At 41.5% G+C, this 23,776-nt stretch overlaps 1 protein-coding gene across 9 annotated transcripts in view; it reads left to right on the top strand.

Moving 5' to 3' along the window:
• The window catches only part of UTRN (utrophin), a 945,243-nt gene that overhangs the window by 423,070 nt on the left and 498,397 nt on the right, over positions 1-23,776 (top strand). For all 9 annotated transcript variants that reach the window (XM_077486405.1, XM_077486408.1, XM_077486406.1 and 6 more), the window contains 2 exons: positions 1,734-1,939; positions 8,222-8,376. In XM_077486405.1, the coding sequence (XP_077342531.1) occupies positions 1,734-1,939; positions 8,222-8,376 (361 nt within the window). The remainder of the gene's footprint in view (positions 1-1,733; positions 1,940-8,221; positions 8,377-23,776) is intronic.

Here is a 23,776-nt window from a genome sequence, read left to right on the forward strand (position 1 = left end):
GTGTGAATGGAAGTTTTTTAGGCAGCAAGGATGACCCAGGAAGTGAGGGTTAAAAATCACTGATCCATCAAAGTCACATAGGAATGCTCCTTATCTATGAAGTGGCATCAAAATCGCAAGCAAGTCATACTGCATAGCCGCACTGGAAATCACAACAGAATCACATGAAAATCATATTAGAATAAGTGGGAAGTGATATGGGGAAAACACGTACAAATCGAATAAAAAGGCATATAAAAATTTAACGCAGTGTGGCAAGAATGCTTATGCTGGTTTAAATTGAAAAATGGTTTTGCTCAACGGACATTGTGGTCTGAATGGATTTATATCAATTCGTATATGGGCACTGTGGTTTTACAGAAGCCGATCTACCAACTGTCTTCTGTACAACCACCCTGCTGGAAAATGTCCTCTTGATCAGTGTATTCTGACTTATCTTCATGTATTCTGACATGTATTCTGACATGCATACCTCCCAAATTTTTTAGATGGGAATGAGGGACACTTATTAGCAAAAGTATGTATGCATAGAACATACTCCCTGCTACGTCCCCTTAAAGGAGAATTATACAACAAAAAAAAATAGTTAAACCCAAAAGGGCTTTTTTTTACTACTACTATTTATTTAGACCCCTTTCACACCTCCGAGCCTATAGCGTCAGCGGTAAAACGCCACTATTTTTAGCTGCGTTTTACCGTCGGATTTGCAGCACATTTCGGCCGCTAGTGGGGCACTTTTACCCCCACTAGCGGCCAAGAAAGGGTTAAAGCAAAAAAAAAAATAGCGGCGTTTTGCTGGTGGTAATACAGCACTGCCTCATTGATTTCAATGGGGAGCAGCGGTGAAGGAGCGGTAAACACACCGCTCCTTCACCGCTCCAAAGAAGCTGCTGGCAGGACTTTTCCTGATGTCCTACCAGCGCACTGCTCCGGTGTGAAAGCCCTCGGGGCTTTCACACTGGAGATAAAGGAGCAGCAGTTTGAGGGCGGATTGCAGGCGCTATTTCTAATGCTATAGCGCCTGCAAAACGCCTTCGGTGTGAAAGGGGTCTTATACTGGCTTTTAAAATTTACAAATACAGCAATTTAGAAATTGGATGAAAGGGTTAGCACTGGGAAATACTTTTTGAAAGATAAAAAGTGCATTTTATATACAATTATATGGATCAGACCAAAATGAGGGACAAATGAGGAGGAAAGAGGGACATTGCTCCAAATCAAGGACAAATGAGGAGGAAGGAGGGACAGAGGGACATTGCTCCAAATCAGGGACAGTCCCTCCAAATCAGGGACAGTTGGGAGCTATGCGACATGTAATCTGAGTATCAGAATACAATGACACAGTGGGGAGGATTCAAATGTGTAGATGTGAATTGGGTCAGTTTATGGCCGTCTATGGCCAGCATCAATGATCATTTATTTTGCAAATTGAACATGCTCTGTTTCTTAAGTCAATCAACCCTATTTAGTTGCAGTGCCTATTCTTTACTCATTTGTAGAAATATATCTACACTTTTTATTGGAACCAAAGCTTTTATCTGTTCTGTTTTTTTTTCCTATTTATCACATTGAACAGTTAGCATGTTTTATGTCATTGAGTGGTACAGAATTAGCTGTTTTAGTAAATAAGATGTGTATATTTGCATGATTAACAGTATAGTAAAAAAAAAATATATATATATACCCTATTGAACTATGCTTTTTTATTAACTCCTGATTTTTTAACGGCACAGCGGAAAAGTTGAAGAATCAGTGGGACAGCACACATCATGGGGTTGACATGCGACAAAAGCAGCTACAAGATATGTTATCTGACAGCATGAAGTGGGAGGAGCTAAGGAAGGAGTTGCAGAGTATCTTGGACCAAGCAGATTTTCGCCTTTATACCCTGATGCAAACATCCAAAGACACACTCGTCAAACAGATTGCAGAGAACAAGGTAAATAGTCACTGAGGTGGTAGTTTTAAAGATGCAGGAAAACCTGGTGCAGATCTTCATAACTACCAGATAGATGGCTATTACTTCACCATATGCTCCTCTTTGAACTTTTCTGTACTGAAGTGATGTGCAACAAAAAAGATTTATAGCAAAGAACAAGATTTTTTTTTATTGGTGGATGTAACCACCCTCCCTCTCCACCTTGTTCAATCAGAAAATGCTTTGAGAAAATGAAAAAAGCATTCTCTGAATGGGACTCGTGCCAACCTCCTCTGTCCATAATGCAGCAGGACAGCTGCTCGGCATGGGACCTGGAAGCAAGTGAAGATCACCGGAGTAGCCGTGTCTACTACATTGATTTGTAGCTTCTAGAGCAGGGGTCTCAAACTGGCCGCCCTCCAGCTGTTGGCGAAATTATAAGTCCCATGAGGCATTGCAAACTTGATGCCGCGTACACACGGCCAGACTTTCCGGCAGACTAGGTCCAACGGAATCAGTCTGTTGGACAATCCGATCGTGTGGGGGTTAATCCAATCGTTTTTCACATAAAAAACCAGACGGACCTAGAAATAGAACATGTTTCAAATCTGTCCGATGGACTTAATTCCTATCAGGAAAACCATTCGTCTGTGTGCTGGTCCGACAGACCAAATACGATGCAAGAGAAGCTATTGGCTATTGGCTGTTGAGCTTCCTTTTTTAGTCCCGTCTTCAAAGCGATCGGACTTTCGAACAGACTTAGTCCATTTGTGTGTGGCCAAATCTGTTCGTTCAGAAGGTCCGTCGGATCTCTGCCGAAAGTCCGTCGGGAAGACAGTCAGACCTAGTCTGCCGGAAAGTCCGGTCGCGTGTAGGTGGCATGGCAGTTATTATTATTATTATTATCATTATTATTAACGATTTATATAGCGCCAACAGTTTACGCAGCGATTTACAATGTATAGGGGAGACAACACAATTACAGTACAATACAAAAGGTACAGGAGGGCCCTGCTCATTGAGCTTATATTCTAAAGGGAGGGGGTGGTGGTACACAAGGTAATAGAAAACTGTGAAGCTCTGGTGAACTCCATACCCAAGAGGGTTAAGGCAGTGCTGAAAAATAATGGTGGCCACACAAAATAATGACACTTTGGCCCCAATTTGGAAATTTTCACTTAGGGGTGTACTCACTGCCAGAGGTTTAGACATTAATGGCTGTGTGTTGAGTTATTTTGAGGGGACAGCAAATTTACACTGTTATACAAGCTGTACACTCACTACTTTACATTGTAAAGTACATTGTAAGTATATTGTAAGTATATTGTACTTTACAGTTAAAAGCATGACTCCCTCAGGCAAAGGCATAATGGGACTTGTAGTTTCACAACAGCTGGGGGGCACCAGTTTGAGACCCCTGTTCTAGAGGGATCTCACAGGTATGATAAATGCATAGTAACATTGGTCCAAGCTGGAAAATACCATACTAGGAGTTCTTTTTTAAAAGTTTGTAAAGGAAATCACAATGTAGTTTATCTTATAACAGAATATAGAACATGTAAAAAAGGGTACAGAATGGAAGAAACCCCCACTCCTAAAGTAAAACAATAGATGGCATGATCATGCCATTTAGTTTTTCTTGGTGAAGATGGTGCTGATAAAAATGAATAATCATGATCAATAGTTATTTATAAGTGCTAACACTATAAATATTTGGATAATAAATGCTTTATAACCTTCACATGAGACATACATTCAGAATATGCTTACATTTTAATCACATATTTTTTTAATTATTCAAGTATCTTTTTTTATATTTAACTAGCTTGAAAATATATTGTTCAGTATGTTTTCCTTGGCCCAGCAGGTACATGCAGTTGTTGTCATTGGACTGCAGAGGGAGGTCTTGTAACATTGTATTGTAATATTTAACACTGGAATGGCTTTATGCATTTAGAAAGTTTCACTTCGTTAGATGAACTGCATGCGTCTGCGTTAAAAAAAATGAATCACTTTACAGCCACATATATACATATTAAGTGTGCTTACATGACATTTTACATAATATTGCTGAATCTTCAATACATTGTATTTTTATTGCACTTCTATAAAGGCAAGATATAGTGTCTTTCCATACCTTTTAAATTGTTTTAATATTTTTTTAGTAAGGCAAATCTAAAATATTGCATGGATAACGTTTACACCTGTGCAGTCAACAGGTGACAAGTAAAAGTCTGATACTCCAGTGTAGAGATAGCTGATTTACTGACATTTTGTGAACATAGACCTAAATAGCAGTGCAGCAGGTTTACCCACCTGCACAACTGATTGATCAGATACAGCCCACCCTCCTTACCTTGCAGAGTTGGAACGCAGCTTTAGGGCCCTTTCACACAAATGCGTTTTTGCTGTGACTTTACCTTGTTAAAAAAATAATACAAATATTTTCCTTTAAATCCTATGGGACTCTTCACACCACTGCTCTGGTGGTACAGTGTGCTTTGAAAAGTCCTGCATGCTGCATCTTTGGTGCGCTTTTTAAAACCACACCAAAAGCGCCACTCCCCATTGAAAAGGACGTTGTGTTTTTTGGGGGCCCCAAGCAAAATGGACATGGAGCCCCCCCCCGCCGCACACATGCAAAGCCTACAGGAATCACAGCATAGGGATACAGTTTAAGTTCACCAACACTTTATATAAATAAAAAAAGGTTTACAGTGCAAATACTGCTGTTGCATATAATGTATAGCCGCGCTGTCCCATTGATTTCAATGGACAGCAGCGGTGGAGGAGCAGTAAACACGCCACTCCTTCTCCACTCCAAAGATGCGGCTAGCAGGACTTTTTTACCGTCCTGCTAGTGCAACGCTCCAGTGTGAAAGCCTGAGGCTTTCACACTGGAGTGAATGTGACAGCACTTTAAGGGTGGATTGCGCTATAGCGCCTGCAATACTCCCCAGTGTGAAAGGGGTCTTACATACACACCAACATGGAAGCATTGTGGCAGTAAACAATGAAGTCTTAAAGCACCCATATGGCTGGACATATAAATCATGGATAAGGGATAACATCTTGTACAGTGAACACAGTATATCTAACGATATCTAATGAGGAGAGCAAAAAATAAAGATTTACCATAGCTTTACCATGGAAACAATCATAGCTTTCTTTCAATTTTCATTCTTTACCATCCCATTTTCATCTTATTGCTTCTTTTTTATATCGGGTAATATGTATTAAAGCTTTTTGCAAAAAATTACAAAGCAGAGAAAAGACTCTACAGTAGAGTGTACTGTAGAGTCTTTGCTTTGTAAATTTTTGCAAAAATCTTTAATATTACCTGATTCAAAAAAGAAGCAATAAGATTGAAATGGGATGGTAAAGAAAGAAAATGGAAAGAAAACTATGGCAATTTTTTTTATTATGGTCAGAAAGTTACCATATATTACTAAATGGGTCTTGATATTAATGCCTCCCCCCCTTACTACTCCCCAACCCCCCCCCCCCTGTTCTTTTTGACCCCCCTCCCTACCGCATACTGCGCGGTAGGAGATTCAGTTTTCTATTCCTGGCCGGCCAGACTGAAAGGAAGTGAGCACTCAGTGTGTGCACTTCCTGTCAGTCTGGGCCCGGGGAACAGGAAACTGAATCTCCTGTACCGCGTGGACTGCAGTAGGAAGGATGAAGTGCTCAGCCATGCTACAGAATGCAGTTTATAGGAAGCGGGGGCCGGTGGCGCGGCTGGGGTCCCAGGCCAGCTCGGGGCCCCAAGCAATTGCTAGTTTTGCCTGTCCTGTCACGACAGGCCTGTTTTTGGTGCATTTTTCAGTCACATGTCCATGTTTCCCAGGTGCATGCTGGGAGTCAGGCACCCATAAAACACACTGGTAATGCATCAAAAACGCAGTGTAAACATCAACACGAACAGTCAGCAACAAGGCAGTGCTTGGCTTTCTTGTTTGACAGTACAGCACAGCTGAACATATCAAATCATGTACATTGTATTAAACAGGGAATCCCTGCAATTCACACACTATGCCATGTAACATGAACAATTAATATGTGTTCCAGTGCACATACGCCAGTGAATAGTAAATATCTCCCAAATGGTGCACGTTTAGGAGATGTTTACTGTACCTACAGGTAAGCCTTATTATACGTTTACCTGTAGGTACAAAACAACAAAGGGAGTTTACTCAAACTGTAATTTATTGACAGTCATTTCTTTTTTGTTACATACTCCCATTTAAAGGTAACCTGTAATCAAAACTAAAATTTACATTTTGGGATGCATAAGGGAAGCACAATCTGCCTGCTTAGTGTTATAGTTGTCCATCCAGGCATTGCTATAGTGCACTGCACTCTCTTTTGTCTATTATCTGGAGTTTCCTGTCTGTGATGCAGGAGAGTACATTTCCCAATACACCCATTCCAGGGTATTTTCTGTCTTTTCTATACCGATGATCTCATATAAAAACATAGTGCCACATATAAGTTTCACCCAATGACATTCAAACATGCCTTTAGAAGTTTCTACCAATCAGATTCTAAAATGTCTATAGAGGTTTCGCCCAATCAAGTGTAAACTGTCTATAGAAGTTTTTTCCCAATCAGGTGCAAACTGCGTATAGAGGTTTCTCTAAATCTGATTTAAACATGTCTATAGAAGTTTCTACCAATCAGATTCTAAAATGCCTATAGAGGTTTCTCCTAATCAGGTGCAAATTGCCTATAGAAGTTTTTCCCAATAAGATTCCAATGTGCCTTGAAAGGCTTGTCGTTTTGGTAAAATTAAAAAGCACATGCTTCAAAAAGTAGCTGTTGAAGGGTATTGCAGAGAAGCAAGATTAAAGGACCACAATTTCAAACAATTTTGTATTCTGATGTTAATACTTGTGTTTAGTATATCCATTATTGCTTTTTTTGTCATGTCCTTATATTCTTAACCAAGTTTTTACATCAAAGGTAGTAGTGAGAGGGGTTGAGATGAACAAAACCATTACAGGTACTTGAAAAGCTGTAAAAACATATTTTTAAAAATGAATGATCATAATAATAAATAAAATAATCTGTAGATATGAGGTAACCATTGTAAGCATCCCCTATCACTGCCCATTGTCACTTTTGCTGGTTATATATGTAGAGAACATGTAAGTAAAAACAGGTAAAGTAACTGTTCTTGCTGGGTTTTAAATGTATTCTATATTTTGCAGAATGCAGTAGGAAATACTAGAATATGCATAGGTAGACAAAACAGTGGGCTACTGAATACCTCCTTCTCTCTTCATCTCTGTGACATAGGTGGGTAGTGTTCTGCAGTCTATAGAGAGCACAGAAAGCTTTAAAGTGGTTGTAAACCTCAGACATGACATATGAACAAAGCATATCCTTCTATAGTGTGTACTTGTCTCAATCCAGAGCACTAAATGTTATTTCTGTCTGCTGCTTCTGTGCTCTGCAATCAGCATGAATCACTTCTAACAAGTTTTCCTGACACCAAGAGACAAAAGGTAACAGAGGAAGGAGCTCCAGCACACAGTCCTTGATTGGCGGCCTCAGCTCTATTCCTGTGTGCTTTGTGGGGGGGGGGGCATGTCCCTTCTCTCCAATCAGCTCTTAGAGCTCTCCTCACTGATCTATGCAGTGTGTAATTTCAGCTTTCTGCCCTCTGTTTTCTGGAAGCTCAGACAAGTTTTATGAATTCTGGACTTTGAATGGATGTAGAGATGAGAAGACTGCAGATAAACAGGTACAACCTACGTAGGAGGCTTTGTTTCACCTCTATGTATCAACTGAGACCAGTAACGTCACTGGGTATTCTGTATGTAAAGGTTTACAACCACTTTACTTTAAGCTCACAATATAACAAAACACATTTAATGTTATATAATTTAACAGACAAATAAGGATAGAATTGGAGAAGTTAGGGGTCATATATGTGCTGAGTTTTGGTTAGTACTCTTCATAAAATGTGCTTTTTGCCAGTAGCTGCAGAATGTTTTAAAATGAGGAATTATGAAATTGGTATATAGCGCCTTTCTTATTTATTGACTCTCAGTTGATAACTATTTTCTTATTTACTTTCTGTGAAAATGTATTCAGTAAATTTTTGTAAAGAAATAGATGGCTAAGTTCTGTTATGTGGCGGTGTGAGTAATAGTAGTGAATAGTAAACCTATTTTGCTGTGTCAGTTTCAAATAGAAATGTCCTTGGGGAGTTATTTATCTAGTTTATTTTTATTTACTACAACTATAACCATTCCTCTTCCCAATTGTAGCACCAAATTATATTTTATTTTCCAGGCTTTAATGCAAGAACTGCACAAGGGTGAGATAGCTATGGACACATTTAATGAACTTACCAACAAAGTACTACGTGATTACAGCTCTGATGACACCAGAAAAGTAAAGGAGACTAGTGATCAGCTGTACATGATGTGGGTGAACATGAATAAAAGGTAAGCACACAGCTAGAATTGGAGGTCCAGTTGTGGGCAACATTGCAAAAAGGACATAACTGTGTATTCAAATTCAAAGACGGGCAGCTAAACTAATAAAGTGTACTGAAAATCTCATGGAAAGTAAGCCCCGGTTCACACTGCTGTGACTTATAATGCGAAAAATCAAAACACATTAATTTAAATGGGTGCCATCATAATCAATGTGAGTCAAGTCGCAACAACAACAAAAAAAGGTTCCTGCACTACTTTTTTGCAACTTTGGTGTGACTTGAGTGACATATACTGCATTAATAACTTACAAAAATCGCAAGCGAGTCAAACAAATTTGGAGTCACAGCAGTGAACAGAGCTTAACCGTCTTGAAAAACTGGGTAAGTTTTTCAATTTTGAAAGAAATAAGTCTTAGCAACAACTTAGTTAATATGATTAAATACACTCAAGGTCAGAATAAAGATTTGGCTGGACAAAGGGACATCAGTTACACATAAATAAAGTATAATTTTGCCTTCAGTTTTAGAAGGGATTCTTTACAGTAGTTGAAGCCCATCCCTGGGCAAATTGGTTCCTCCTCAATCCATCACCCATTTACAAAGGTTAAAAAAAAAAAATTCCAACAAGGTTTTATACTCCCCTCACCTGCTCCCATAACCCTCCATGGCATCTCTTCTGGACATAAAGAGTGGTGATTCACCAATGTAGTTCTGTCCTGCAACCATCCCAGTTTTACTGCTGCTCCTCATGATGATGACATGACATTATCATCATTCATGGTGCAATGTTAATGGTGATTATGTGAGTGTATGCTTTTAGGATTAAAGTGAAATGGTTGATGATTTTACACTATGGCAAACTTCTTTGTCTTTTAATGTGGCATGTCCTAAGCCTATATGAGAGTGGATATCTGTGGACATCTGGAAGGTCGCATTGGAGCAGAGCAGCCAGTAATTTATATAAGCATCTTTTGACCACTCAATTATAATTAGGGATGCACCGAATGGGTTTTTTGGTGCCGAAACCGATACCGAAAATAAATCTTCCTTGATCCCGAAAACCGAAATCGCTACCGAAACAGCACCAATACCGAAATTGACTATTTTTAAAAAAAATATTTTTATACAGGAAATGGTCAGAGACTGGGGACATGCTACAGGAGATGGTCAGAGACTGGGGACATGCTACAGGAGATGGTCAGAGACTGGGGACATGCTACAGGAGATGGCCAGAGACTGGAGACATGCTACAGGAGATGGTCAGAGACTGGGGACATGCTACAGGAGATGGTCAGAGACTGGGGACATGCTACAGGAGATGGCCAGAGACTGGAGACATGCTACAGGAGATGGCCAGAGACTGGGGACATGCTACAGGAGATGGCCAGAGACTGGGGACATGCTACAGGAGATGGCCAGAGACTGGGGACATGCTACAGGAGATGGCCAGAGACTGGGGACATGCTACAGGAGATGGCCAGAGACTGGGGACATGCTACAGGAGATGGCCAGAGACTGGGGACATGCTACAGGAGATGGCCAGAGACTGCGGACATGCTACAGGAGATGGCCAAAGACTGCAGGCATGCTACAGGAGATGGCCAGAGACTGCAGGCATGCTACAGGAGATGGCCAGAGACTGCAGGCATGCTACAGGAGCTGGCCAGAGACTGCAGGCACGCTACAGGAGCTGGCCAGAGACTGCAGGCATGCTACAGGAGATGGCCAGAGACTGCAGGCATGCTACAGGAGCTGGTCAGAGACTGCAGGCATGCTACAGGAGCTGGTCAGAGACTGCAGGCATGCTACAGGAGCTGGTCAGAGACTGCAGGCATGCTACAGGAGCTGGTCAGAGTCTGCAGGCATGCTACAGGAGCTGGTCAGAGACTGAAGGCATGGTACAGGAGCTGGTCAGAGACTGCAGGCATGGTACAGGAGCTGGCCAGAGACTGCAGGCATGCTACAGGAGCTGGTCAGAGACTGCAGGCATGGTACAGGAGCTGGTCAGAGACTGCAGGCATGGTACAGGAGCTGGTCAGAGACTGCAGGCATGGTACAGGAGCTGGTCAGAGACTGCAGGCATGGTACAGGAGCTGGTCAGAGACTGCAGGCATGCTACAGGAGCTGGTCAGAGACTGCAGGCATGCTACAGGAGCTGGTCAGAGACTGCAGGCATGCTACAGGAGCTGGTCAGAGATTGCGGACATGCTACAGGAGATCAATGCAGCCTCACTGTGCCCAGCAGCCTACCAGTGCCTCACCAGTGCATATAAACATACACATATAAAACGCACACACACACACACACACATACAGTGGTGTGAAAAAGTGTTTGCCCCCTTCCTCATTTCCTGTTCCTTTGCATGTTTGTCACACTTAAGTGTTTCGGAACATCAAACCAATTTAAACAATAGTCAAGGACAACACAAGTAAACACAAAATGCAATTTGTAAATGAAGGTGTTTATTATTAAAGGTGAAAAAAAATCCAAACCATCATGGCCCTGTGTGAAAAAGTGATTGCCCCCCTTGTTAAAACATACTATAACTGTGGTTGTCCACACCTGAGTTCAATTTCTATAGCCACACCCAGGCCTGATTATTGCCACACCTGTTCACAATCAAGGCATCACTTAAATAGGAGCTGCTAGACACAGTAAGGTGCACCAGAAGATCCTTAAAAGCTACACATCATGCCGAGACCCAAAGAAATTCAGGAACAATTGAGAAAGAAAGTAATTGAGATCTATCAGTCTGGAAAGGGTTATAAAGCCATTTCCAAAGCTTTGGGAATCCAGCGAACCACAGTGAGAGCCATTATCCACAAATGGCGAAGACATGGAACAGTGGTGAACCTTCCCAGGAGTGGCCGGCCACCCAAAATTACCCCAAGAGCGCAGCGACGACTCATCCAAGAGGTCACAATAGACCCCACAACAACGTCCAAGGAACTGCAGGCCTCACTTGCCTCAGTTAAGGTCAGCGTTCATGCCTCCACCATCAGGAAAAGACTGGGCAAAAATGGCCTGCATGGCAGAGTTCCAAGGAGAAAACCACTGCTGAGCAAAAAGAACATCAAAGCTTGTCTCAATTTCTCCACAACACATCTTGATGATCCCCAAGACTTTTGGGACAACATTCTGTGGACTGATGAGACAAAAGTGGAACTCTTTGGAAGGTGTGTGTCCAAGTATATCTGGCGTAGAAGGAACACTGCATTTCATAAAAAGAACATTATACCAACAGTAAAATATGGTGGTGGTAGTGTGATGGTCTGGGACTGTTTTGCTGCTTCAGGACCTGGAAGACTTGCCGTGATAAAAGGAACTATGAATTCTGCTGTCTACCAAGAGATCCTGAAGGAGAATGTCCGACCATCTGTTCGTGTACTCAAGCTGAAACGAACTTGGGTTCTGCAGCAGGACAATGATCCTAAACACACCAGCAAGTCCACCACCGAATGGCTGAAGAAAAACAAAATGAAGACTTTGGAGTGGCCTAGCCAAAGTCCTGACCTGAATCCTATTGAGATGTTGTGGTATGACCTTAAAAAGGCCGTTCATGCTCGAAAACCCTCTAATGTAACTGAATTAGGACAATTCTGCAAAGATGAGTGGGCCAAAATTCCTCCAGGACGCTGTAAAAGCCTCATTGCACGTTATCGCAAACGCTTGGTTGCAGTTGTTGCTGCTAAGGGTGGCCCAACCAGTTATTAGGTTTAGGGGGCAATCACTTTTTCACACAGGGCCATGATGGTTTGGATTTTTTTTCACCTTTAATAATAAACACCTTCATTTACAAATTGCATTTTGTGTTTACTTGTGTTGTCCTTGACTATTGTTTAAATTGGTTTGATGTTCCGAAACACTTAAGTGTGACAAACATGCAAAGGAACAGGAAATGAGGAAGGGGGCAAACACTTTTTCACACCACTGTATATAAACATACACACATATAAACATACAACACACATATAACACATACATGCGCGAACACACACATAGAAACATACACACTTAACACACATACATATAAACATGCACACATATCACACACACACACACACACGCACACACACATATTATTATATACACACAAACATGCACACATATAACACACATACAACACACAGGCATACAACACACAGGCATACAAACATATATATAGACAGTCTTTATTTAAAAATTGGCAGCTGCAGCTCTGTACATTAATCTCCATGCTGGGTACTGCACTCTAGGGGGAGGCAGAGAGCACAGCACACACTGCTAGACGCCTCTCCTTTGGTTTCACTTTCACAGTAAACATCGTGCCCAGCTCCTGCACAGCCGATTTACACATCGGCTGAGGAGACATAAGCAGCCACCGCTGTGGAGAGGGGGACTTTAGAGCGAGACCCCACAGGTTGACTGCAGCATAGGTGAGGAGGGAGGGGAGGAGGAGAGCTAAAGACAGAATGACACCCCAGTGATGGGCGGCGCCGGGGGCGGGGCCAAGCCCCGCCCCATTTTCGGCACCAGTATCGGTGGAAATTCTCTTTCGGCTTTTTGCTGAAAGGGCCATTTCGGTGCATCCCTAATTTTTTTGCATGCTAGTCTCATATCGAAAATGTAGAGGTTACTAAATGTATGACAGAATACAGCTTCAGAAGTGATGTAACGTGTTGTATTGTATTGTAAGGTATTCTTTCATTTCCAAGCATGCGTAGTCTTGGTCTCCTGAATTTTTTTTGGACAAATACCGTGCTGATTAAACGAAAATTGTACAATCTGCTACTGTATGAGAAAAACATTTGCATTTGTGCCTTCAGATAATTTTTAATGAACTGTCGTGATAGGCCCTCGAAAGCTGTGTACTAATGATCAAATTATCGTACGAGCGCCCTGAAAGCAATATTTTTTGTCCGATTTTCTGATTGTGTTCTAGGCACAGGACCTAGTCATCCCCGCAATGCTCTGTTAGACAGGAAACCATTGCTATGGCTCATAAACCCTGAACCTCAAAGGACAACATCAGCACCAGCTAATAGGTCACTACCAGGCAGTAAACAAACAGCAGGGGCTTGAGTCTTCCAATAAATCTTCAATACAAAGTAGGTTCTCAGAAATTTTAAAAAGATCATACATTTACTTGAAAATAATAATTTTAATAAGAGAAGTATAGGCACTATCATTACTGACATCTATCTTAAATGATAGTGTTCTTGCTATATTAATCTGGCCAACTAGCATTCATAGTTTCTGAATCACTGACCCAAAAAACTGTGCATCTCATTAAAGGGGTTTTAAACCCTTGTAGTTTTTCACCTTATTGCATTCTATGCATTAAGGTGAAAAACCTTCTGTCATCCAGCTACCCCCCAGACCCCCCCTCCTGTTTTACTTACCTGAACTTGCTCTTCCTCGCCCTGGGGACAAACTAGCCGATGTCTCGTTTCCTGATTGTATAGATTAATAGCAGCGCAGCCATTGGCTCCCGCTGCTATCAATAAAATCCAATGATGTGGGGGGGGGGGGGCAGAGTCCTGCTGTCTGTGTCAATAGACTCAGCAGCAGGACTCGGGAGTGCGCCCGCATGGGTGTCCCAAAGGAAAGCGCCTCTCCAACGGGGCACTCGAGAAGAGGAGGAGCCACTGAGGGACCCCAGAAGGGAAGGATCGGGGCCACTCTGTACAAAACCAACTGCACAGTGGAGGTAAGTATGACATGCTTGTTATTTTAAAACAAACACAAAACAATGGTTAAGTAAAGTCAGAAGTCCTTCCCGGTATACCTGTTCAGGGCAGTGTATTGAAGCAAGAGGTTCAGCATGACAGCCAAACAGCTAGCATTTTCTGAGGTACTGTTTCACAAGGTAGCCCCCCCCCCCCCCCCCCAACAGACATGCAAGTAATAGCACAAGGGTTGTAAAACTTTAATTGAGCTCTAAGCACAACCTCTTTGAACTAATTTGTTTATATCAACAGTACCGTACATACTAATGTAACTGAATATTATAGAAATTCTAATTTTCTATTTGAGATGCAGTTTTGTTACACCTAAATATGAAATATTCCCCCTGCTCTGTGGCACTGCCCCAACACATAATTTGACTGGAATAAAGACAGTTGCAAAAAAGTATGTATTCAGAAAAGTTAAAAAAAAATAATGTGGGGGGGGGGGATTTCCTGGGTTGGGGGGTTGACAACTGGAAGAAAGGGGCTTTTCTTTCATGGAATTGCGCTTTCAATTGTATAAAAAGATTCGATATTTTCCCTGAATCTTTTTTTTTTTTTTTTTTAATCCAGCTACACAAATACAATAATAGAAACTGACAAGCCAGATGAGTTTCCTAACCTTTAACAAGTTATGTTATTAATGTTTAGGTATAATGTTTGTCTCACTTAATCCCAGCAATGTTCCGTGAAATACAGTATATTCCAGTGAAAAGAGCCACATGTTAAGTAGCATATTTTCTTTCCTGAGTTAGCTATATGAATTGAAATTAAGTGTTAATATATGTTTAATCTCTTTAGGAATAAATTCATTGGCACATGTAGCCTAATTTACAAAAAGAAAATGCACAAGAGCAGGTTTGGAAATAATACTGCTTTTCTGCCCTTAATTCCAAAAACTTTTATCTAGGTGCATTGAGCGTAAGTCTAGATGTAAGGATAGTATATTTTAACTTTTTTGCGTGATTTTTTTTTTTTTTTTAGGATGTTTATTTCCACTTATTACATGGTGGTGGGGGTGTAAAAGAAAAGTGTACCTTGTATTTTGATGCAAAGTTTGCTTCAGAAAAAAATTCAAAACAAAAAACTCCAATAGGGAGTTATTTACTAAAGGAAAATCCACTTTGCACTGCAAGTGCACTTGGAAGTAAAGTCGCTGTAGTTCAGAGGGGGACATGCAAGGAAAATAAAAAACAGCATTTTAGCTTGCACATGATTGGATGATAAAATCAGCAGAGCTTCCACTCATTTCAGATCTACCCCTTAGATTTAGAGCGACAGCACTTCCAAGTGCACTTGCAGTGCAAATTGTATTTACCTTTCGTAAATGTGTACCCAATGTGTCAAGTGTCCCTTCACCATGTTCAGGCTAAACACCCCTACATCAGAGCAAATTGAGCTTCATAGTTACATAGTAGGTGAGGTTGAAAAAAGACACAAGTCCATCAAGTCCAGCCTATGTGTGTATGATTATATGTCAGTATTACATTGTATATCCCTGCATGTTGCGGTCATTCGGGTGCTTATCTAATAGTTGTTTGAAACTATTGATGCCCCCCCCCCCCCCCCGCTGAAACCACCGCCTGTGGAAGCGAATTCAACATCCTTGCCACTCTTACAGTAAAGGACCCACAAAACCGTTTAAAGCGGAGTTCCAGGCTTTTTATGTTTATTAAAAGTCTGCAGCTACAAAAAGTGTAGTTGCTGACTTTTAATAAACAGACACTTACCTGTTCCACAGTCCAGCGATACGGCCGAACGGAACATCACTCCTCTCCCCCTCCTCTCCGCCGGCACCTCCGTTCCCACTCTTGGCACCCGGCCGTGACAGCTTTCGGCTTCACGGCCAGGCACGCGCGGCGCAAGTGCAAGTCTTGCTGCGCTCCCCGAGTGGATAGGCGATCTCTTGGGACCTGTCACGTGTCCCAGGAGATCACCTAGAGGGAGGGGCCGCCTAAGGCGAAAGGAGGAGTCACCTTGGCAGTCCCTGGGTGGAAGGAGGAAGTGGGACAGGAATTCCCCCTCCTATTGAAGCCCCCATTCCCCCCCCCCCCCCCAAAAAAAATGACATGCCAAATGTGGCATGTAAGGGGGCGAGGAGTGCTTAAAGTTCCATTTTTGGGTGGAACTCCGCTTTAAGGTTAAACCTCTTTTCTTCTAATTTTAATGAGTGGACACGTGTCTTATTAAACTCTCTTCTGCAAAAAAGTTTTATTCCTATTGTGGGGTCACCAGTACGGTATTTGTAAATTGAAATCATATCCCCTCTCAAGCGTCTCTTCTCCAGAGAGAATAAGTTCAGTGTTCACAACCTGTCTTCATAACTAATATCCTCCAGACCCTTTATTAGCTTTGTTGCCCTTCTTTGTACTCGCTCCATTTCCAGTACATCTTTCCTGAGGACTGGTGCATAGAACTGGACAACATACTCCATGTGCGGCCGAAATAGAGTCTTGTAGAGTGGGGAAATTATCGCTTTATCCCTGGAGTTAATCCCTTTTTTAATGCATGCCAATATTCTGTTTGCTTTGTTAGCAGCAGCTTGGCATTGCATGCCATTGCTGAGCCTATCATCTACTAGGACCCCATTTCCTTTTCCATCCTAGATTCCTCCAGAGGTTCTCCCCCAGTGTATAAATTTACATTCATATTTTTGCCACCCAAATGCATTATTTTATATTTTACTACATTAAACCTAATTTGGCATGTAGTTGCCCACCCTATTAATTTGTTTAGATCTTCTTGCAAGGTTTCCACATCCTGCAGAAAAGTTATTGCCCTGCTTAGCTTAGTATCGTCCCCAAATACAGAGATTTAACTGTTTACCACATCCTCCAGGTCATTTATGAACAAATTAAATAGGATTGGTCCCAGCACAGAACCCTGTGGGACCTCGCTACCCACCCCTGACCATTCTGAGTTTTCCCCATTTAGGGAGCCTATAGCATACTCCCAGTATTATTTTCCCCTTAGGAGCTCTACCCATAAGGATTCCACCTCCTCCCTAGCTCCCTTAGTAATGTCATATCTCTCACATGCACTTGTACATTATTCTTAATATACAGGAATATCCTTCCCCCTTTTTTACCCTCTATCCCTGCACTAAAAGAGTATATCCTTGAATTGTTTCCAGTCAATCATGAGTACGGTTGAAACAAGTCTCTGAAATTCCCTCAAAATCCAAATCCTCCTCATATAACAGTATCTCTAGTTCACTCATCTTGTCCGCCAGGTTCCTGGCATTGGTGAACATGCCACATAGTTTAGACTGGTTGCATACTATCCTTTTATTAGGTGTTCCGAGAGTGCAACTAGGACTTGTTACTATTATGTGCTTTAGTCATCCTACCACAAATGCCCCCAATACTTCCCTCTGGACTATGTTCCGTGCTGACTATCTCTACCTGTGGACCCTCCAGGTGTCACCTTCACTTCCCAAATATAAGAGAAAATCCCATTGTCTTTTATGTATCCCAGCATTTAACTTCTGTACATTCAGATGCTAGAGTGCACATTTCTGTTTTATTAGTTTTCATTTAATTTTTTTAAAAGAAATATGAACATTGTGCAGAGCAGCAAACAATCCTTGCATGCTCTGTATAGACAATAAGAGATGGTACATGAGTAGGGGAAAACAAGGTTACAGAATCTCTCTGCAAATGAGTGATGCCTTCTCTAACCTCACAGGTGAGCATGTAGTCACTAACATAAAAGAGCAAGAATAATACATTTTGTGCTATAACATGGATATAGAAACGACTAGAACCTTATAACCACTGAGGGGTGGTCTCCATACAATCACCCATTGACTCATAATTTGGGTCAATAAACCCATGATTTCGAGGTCGAGACCACCATAAAGCATAATCTCTGGGAGTAGGCCCCCTAGGTAAAAACGCCCACTTCCAGCGATCACAGTCCACAAAGGATTACTCGTTACCGAGCATTATTACGGTCTCGCAAGAGGGACTTCGAGTCCCTGAATGTAGACATTGCTAACTTGAATACGAAAGAAAACAAAATAAGAGGAAAATAGAATTTGGGCTAAGAGAACATGAAGCCAAGGCTGGAAGGAATCAAAGAAACAATGGAAGAAATAAGGAAGGTAAAAGAGAAGAAGAAAAGAAGAGGGGTCCATCCGAGGATCCTACATCAGCTTGCTCAGGCGACTAGATTCATGCATCCAGGACTTGCAGGTAAGCTAGCCAAGGGGACCATATTTTATCAAAAATGGATTGTTTATCTCGTAGGACACTCACAATCTTTTCATTCAACATCATCCAAGTGAGTTTTCGTTTAACTATTGCAATATCTATGACAGGGCTTTTCCATGCTGTTGCTATAGCAATCTTGGCAGCTAGAAACATAAAGTAAATTAAGGTCTGTGTGTGTCGTTCAACATTATCAACAGGCTTATTTAGTAGGGCAATACTCACATCCTTAGTGATGTTAACCATCCTGACAGGAAAAAAAAACAGTTTATATAGCATGGAGACACCCCCTCACAGAGCAGCATCCTTCATGCATATATTTTTGAACACCGTTCGAACTACTAAGTCAGAGCTTTCCCTCTGCAATGACTTGACTTGAATGTGGTAAATTTGTTGCAAATGGAAGCTCTCCGCTGGGGGCATCTCCAGACTTCCTGTAAAATAGGAGGGGGGTGTATGCCCTTATGGTAAAAATAATCACCTATACGTTTCAATCCCTTGTTCAGCCGAAACGTGTCCGAAACTGTTGCATACACACGGTCGGGCCAAGTTGGCGAAAAATCCAATCTTTCAGAACGTGATGACGTAATTTTGTTACGATGGGACTACATTCAGGCTAGTAGCCAATAGCTTTGATGTAGGAATTTGATCTGAGCATGCGTGGCACTTGGTCCGATCAAAATGCTATACACATGATCGGATTAGGTCCAACCTGCCTAGTTGGTCGGGAAATATTTCCAACATGTTGGAAAATTGGGTCAGACGGAGATTCGGACGGAATCAGTCCGATGCATACCACGCACAGTCGGATTATCTGACGACACGGTCCGATGAGACGCATTCCGACAGATTCTCCGACCGTGTGTACAGGGCTTAAGAAAACTACATTTGTTAGTAAGTTGGAACAAGAAAGAGGGGGTGTTTTTTTTGAGGGGACTTTAAATGAGGTGTGTGGAATCACACAGCTCCATCCCTATCTATATGCAAGAAAAATAGGGTTTGGGACTTTAAATGAGGTAGATCTAGCATGGCTAAAGGAGGAGCCAATGTACCAAGACATGTTTTAATCATCAAAAAACATAGCATGACAATATGAGTACATACATGGTAAATAGGTATAATAATCACATATTATTGACCATATTCATAAAAACAATCATAGCAACTTGAAAATGACATATTGAGGTATCAGACAATTGTCCATAGTAAATAATTGCTAGAAAAGCAGAATGGTGCGGCAGCTTGGGAGTGGATAAAATAAATTGTCTAAGCCCCTGTACACACGATCGGAGATTCTGCCAACCGAATCCGTGGGATTTAGTCCGACGGATTGTGTCCGAAACTGTTGCATACACACGGTCGGGCCAAGTTGGCGAAAAATCCAATCTTTCAGAACGTGATGACGTAATTTTGTTACGATGGGACTACATTCAGGCTAGTAGCCAATAGCTTTGATGTAGGAATTTGATCTGAGCATGCGTGGCACTTGGTCCGATCAAAATGCTATACACATGATCAGATTAGGTCCAACCTGCCTAGTTGGTCGGGAAATATTTCCAACATGTTGGAAAATTGGGTCAGACGGAGATTCGGACGGAATCAGTCCGATGCATACCACGCACAGTCGGATTATCTGACGACACGGTCCGATGAGACGCATTCCGACAGATTCTCCGACCGTGTGTACAGGGCTTAAGAAAACTACATTTGTTAGTAAGTTGGAACAAGAAAGAGGGGGTGTTTTTTTTGAGGGGACTTTAAATGAGGTGTGTGGAATCACACAGCTCCATCCCTATCTATATGCAAGAAAAATAGGGTTTGGGACTTTAAATGAGGTAGATCTAGCATGGCTAAAGGAGGAGCCAATGTACCAAGACATGTTTTAATCATCAAAAAACATAGCATGACAATATGAGTACATACATGGTAAATAGGTATAATAATCACATATTATTGACCATATTCATAAAAACAATCATAGCAACTTGAAAATGACATATTGAGGTATCAGACAATTGTCCATAGTAAATAATTGCTAGAAAAGCAGAATGGTGCGGCAGCTTGGGAGTGGATAAAATAAAACCTGTTAGTAAGTTTCACATTAGAGGTTCATAGTAAAAGCTCTGAATATAGTATGGTTGTGTTGTTGGGCCTGATCTGTATATATATTGATATGACAGTCTATATACATATGGTCTAGTAAATCATGTTCACAAGAAATTAATCATCTTATGCATGTGGAACTTTGCTAGAAATGTAAGTTCAATGTTCAAAATGAAGTCTGATGCACCTAAAAGACTTTATTGTTCCAAATTGAAGGGCTGTTGTACTTCATGGAACATCTTCAAGTTGCAGAGCTCATTTGAGACCACCATTTGCCATTTTGTTTAAAAAAACTGTGGTTTAACCACTTAAGCTCTGGACCATTTTGCAGCTAAAGGACCACGACGTGGTTCCCAAATAAAATTGGCGTGCTTTTTTCCCCACAAATGGAGCTTTCTTTTGGTGGTATTTGATCACCTCTGCGGTTTTACAAAAATAGAGCGTCAATTTTGAAAAAAAATCCATATTTTTTACTTTTTGCTATAATAAATATCCCCCAAAAATATATAACATTTTTTTTTCCTCTGTTTAGGCCGATATGTATTCTTCTACATATTTTTGGTAAAAGAAATCACAATAAGCGTTTATTAATTAGTTTGCGCAAAAGTTATAGTGTCTATAAATAAGGGATAGTTTTATGGCATTTTTATTAATAATTTTATTTTACTAGTAATGGCGGCGATCAGCGATTTTTATTGTGACTGCGACATTACAGCAGACACGTCGGACAATTTTGAACACATTATTGGGACCATTGGCATTAATACAGCAATCAATGCGATTAAAAATGCACTGATTACTGTAAAAATGTCACTGGCAGTGAAGGGGTTAACCACTAGGCGGCAGTGTAGGGGTTAACCACTAGGCAGCAGTGTAGGGGTTAAGTGTGTGTGTGTTTTCTTTACTGTGGAGGGGTGTGGCTTGGCGTGTGACATCACTGATCGTCGTTCCCTATGACAGGGAACAGACGATCAGTGACAGGCTCACTTGGAAGCATGGGGAGAGGTTTGTTTACACTTACCTCTCCCCATTCTTCAACTCTGTGACCCAATCGTGGGACACCGGCAGTGATCGGGTCCCGCGGCCGCGATCACGGAGCTCAGGACCGGGTCTTGAGTGCGGCGGCGGCGCACGTGCGACACACGGCTGGGCTCTTAAAGGGCAACTTGTCTGTACTTGCTTGTGCCCAGCAGTGCCATTCTGCCGACGTATATCGGCGTGAGGCGGTCCTTAAGTGGATATAGTATACAAATACATGTACACACTGTTGCACATTTTTAAACTATTGATAGGAACTCGTGTACACAGGCATTATTAACCTGTGTTTCAAAGACGGGTCAACAGATTCCAATTTACCTCAATAGTATAGTGCAAGATTCTCCAAACTTTCTAAGCAAGGGGCCGGTTTACTGTCCTTTAGGCTTTAGGGGGACGAACTGTAGCCAGTGGTAGTAGAAAATGCCCCACTATCAGTGCCCCATCATTGGTTTTAATGGGAAGCATTATGCCCCATCGATGTTGTCAGTAGGGGGAATGGTACCCTAAAATTGGTGTCAGTTGATGGACCAGTGCCCCAGGTGCCAGATAAAGGCAAGCAAATGGCCACATTCGGCCCCCAGGCTGCAGTTTGGAGACCACTGGTATAGTGTGAGGCTGTGTTTGGCCTTCTTTGCGTTGTATTTTTCTGAATGCATTATTTCATATAAGTGATGCATTTATATTGCAAGCATAGCCTGTCAAAGGCAGCTGTTTGCATATGAATGCTTGCGTTTGTGCTACCCTGCATTAACCCCTTCCTGCCTAAGCCTTTTTCTGGCACTTGTTGCTTCCAATTTAATATCAGTATGTTTTGCTAGAAAATTACTTAGAATCCCTAAACATTATATATATATTTTTAGCAGAGACCCTAGAGACAAAATGGCAATTGTTGCACTATTTTATGTATTTGCGCAGCGGTCTTTCAATTTTTTTGGAAGAAATACACTTTCATGAATTAAAAAAAAATAAAGTTAGCCCAATTTTTTTTGTCGAGTAAATAGATACCAAACATGTCGTGCTTTAAAATTGCTCACACTCGTGGAATGGCAACGAACTATGGTACTTAAAAATCTCTGTAGGATACCCTTTAAAAATTTCTACAGGTTACCTGTTTAGAGTTACAAAGGAGGTCTTGTGCTAGAACTATTACTCTCTCTCTAATGATTGCGGCAATCACATGTCTGATTTATATACTGTTTACATTTGTGAGTGCGACTTAGCTATGCCTTTGCTTCTGTGCACAAGCACGGAGAGATGGGGCGCTTTAAATTATTTATTTTATTTTTATATTTTTATGCTATGCCTTTATAGTTTTTTTATTTTTATCACTTTTATTGCTGTTACAAGGAATGTAAACATCCCTTATGACAGTAATGGGCATTGACAGGTACTCTTTCTGGAGAGATATGTGGTCTATAAGACCCCAAATCCCTTCTTTGCACTTAAAAGCATTCAAACCCCAAATTTGGCTATTTTGAATACTATAATTTTTTTTTTTTTAAATCTGGCGCCTTTAAGTCCTTAGCAAATCGGAAGTGATGTCATGACATCGCTTCTGGGTTACTAGATCCGAGACTTGATCAAAGCCCGATCTCAGCTTTGTTCGGGTCCCTGGCCAGCCGGCGGAAGTGCCGGCTAGTTGATTGGGCCTCCGGGTGGGATGGGAGAGCCCGGGCGAGCCACGGAAGGCTGCGGGAAGGGGGGAAGTCCCCTCCCGCTGCTTGTAATAACAGCCGAACGGCTGATTAGCCGCAGCAGTTGTTATTACAAGAAAGTTGACTGTCTGCTCTAAAAAACGGTACTGGGGTAATGCCTGCAACTGTGTAAACAAGCCCTTAAAGAGAATCATTAGGAGAAAAAGTGAGTATCTTACTAGCCTACCCACACCTACCTGTACCCACATACCTCCCCCGTACTCTGCTATTGCTCTGCACAGGATGCAGTTCTCACTCCCAAGAGGTCAATCCTTAGGCCTCAACGCTGTCACCTGACAAGTCATTAAACCTGTGTAAGCTATCCATCACAGAGCTTACACAGTGTTTGAATCATGGAGAAATGGAAGTGTGAGGAGAGAGGGGACTCATTGTCACTTTACTTTAACAGGTACATGTGTTATATGCCTCTATATTATGTCCACTGATAGTAGGAAAAAGCCTGATATTTGTTATCATAAACTGATACCAGCACTTTCCTGATTAAGAAAAGTACAACCTAAAAACGTTTTAACCAGAATAACATTTTTAGGCTAAATGATTACTGCGAGAATTGCTCAAATGACCAACTAAAATAAAAAAGAATTTCTTCCTTTTTCTTGTTGCATATGTCACTGTTGTATTTTTTTCCAGC

Source organism: Lithobates pipiens, unplaced genomic scaffold (assembly GCF_037356315.1).
Source record: "Lithobates pipiens isolate NorthernLeopardFrog02 unplaced genomic scaffold, aLitPip1_a1.2 Scaffold_18, whole genome shotgun sequence".
Lineage (NCBI taxonomy): Eukaryota > Metazoa > Chordata > Amphibia > Anura > Ranidae > Lithobates > Lithobates pipiens.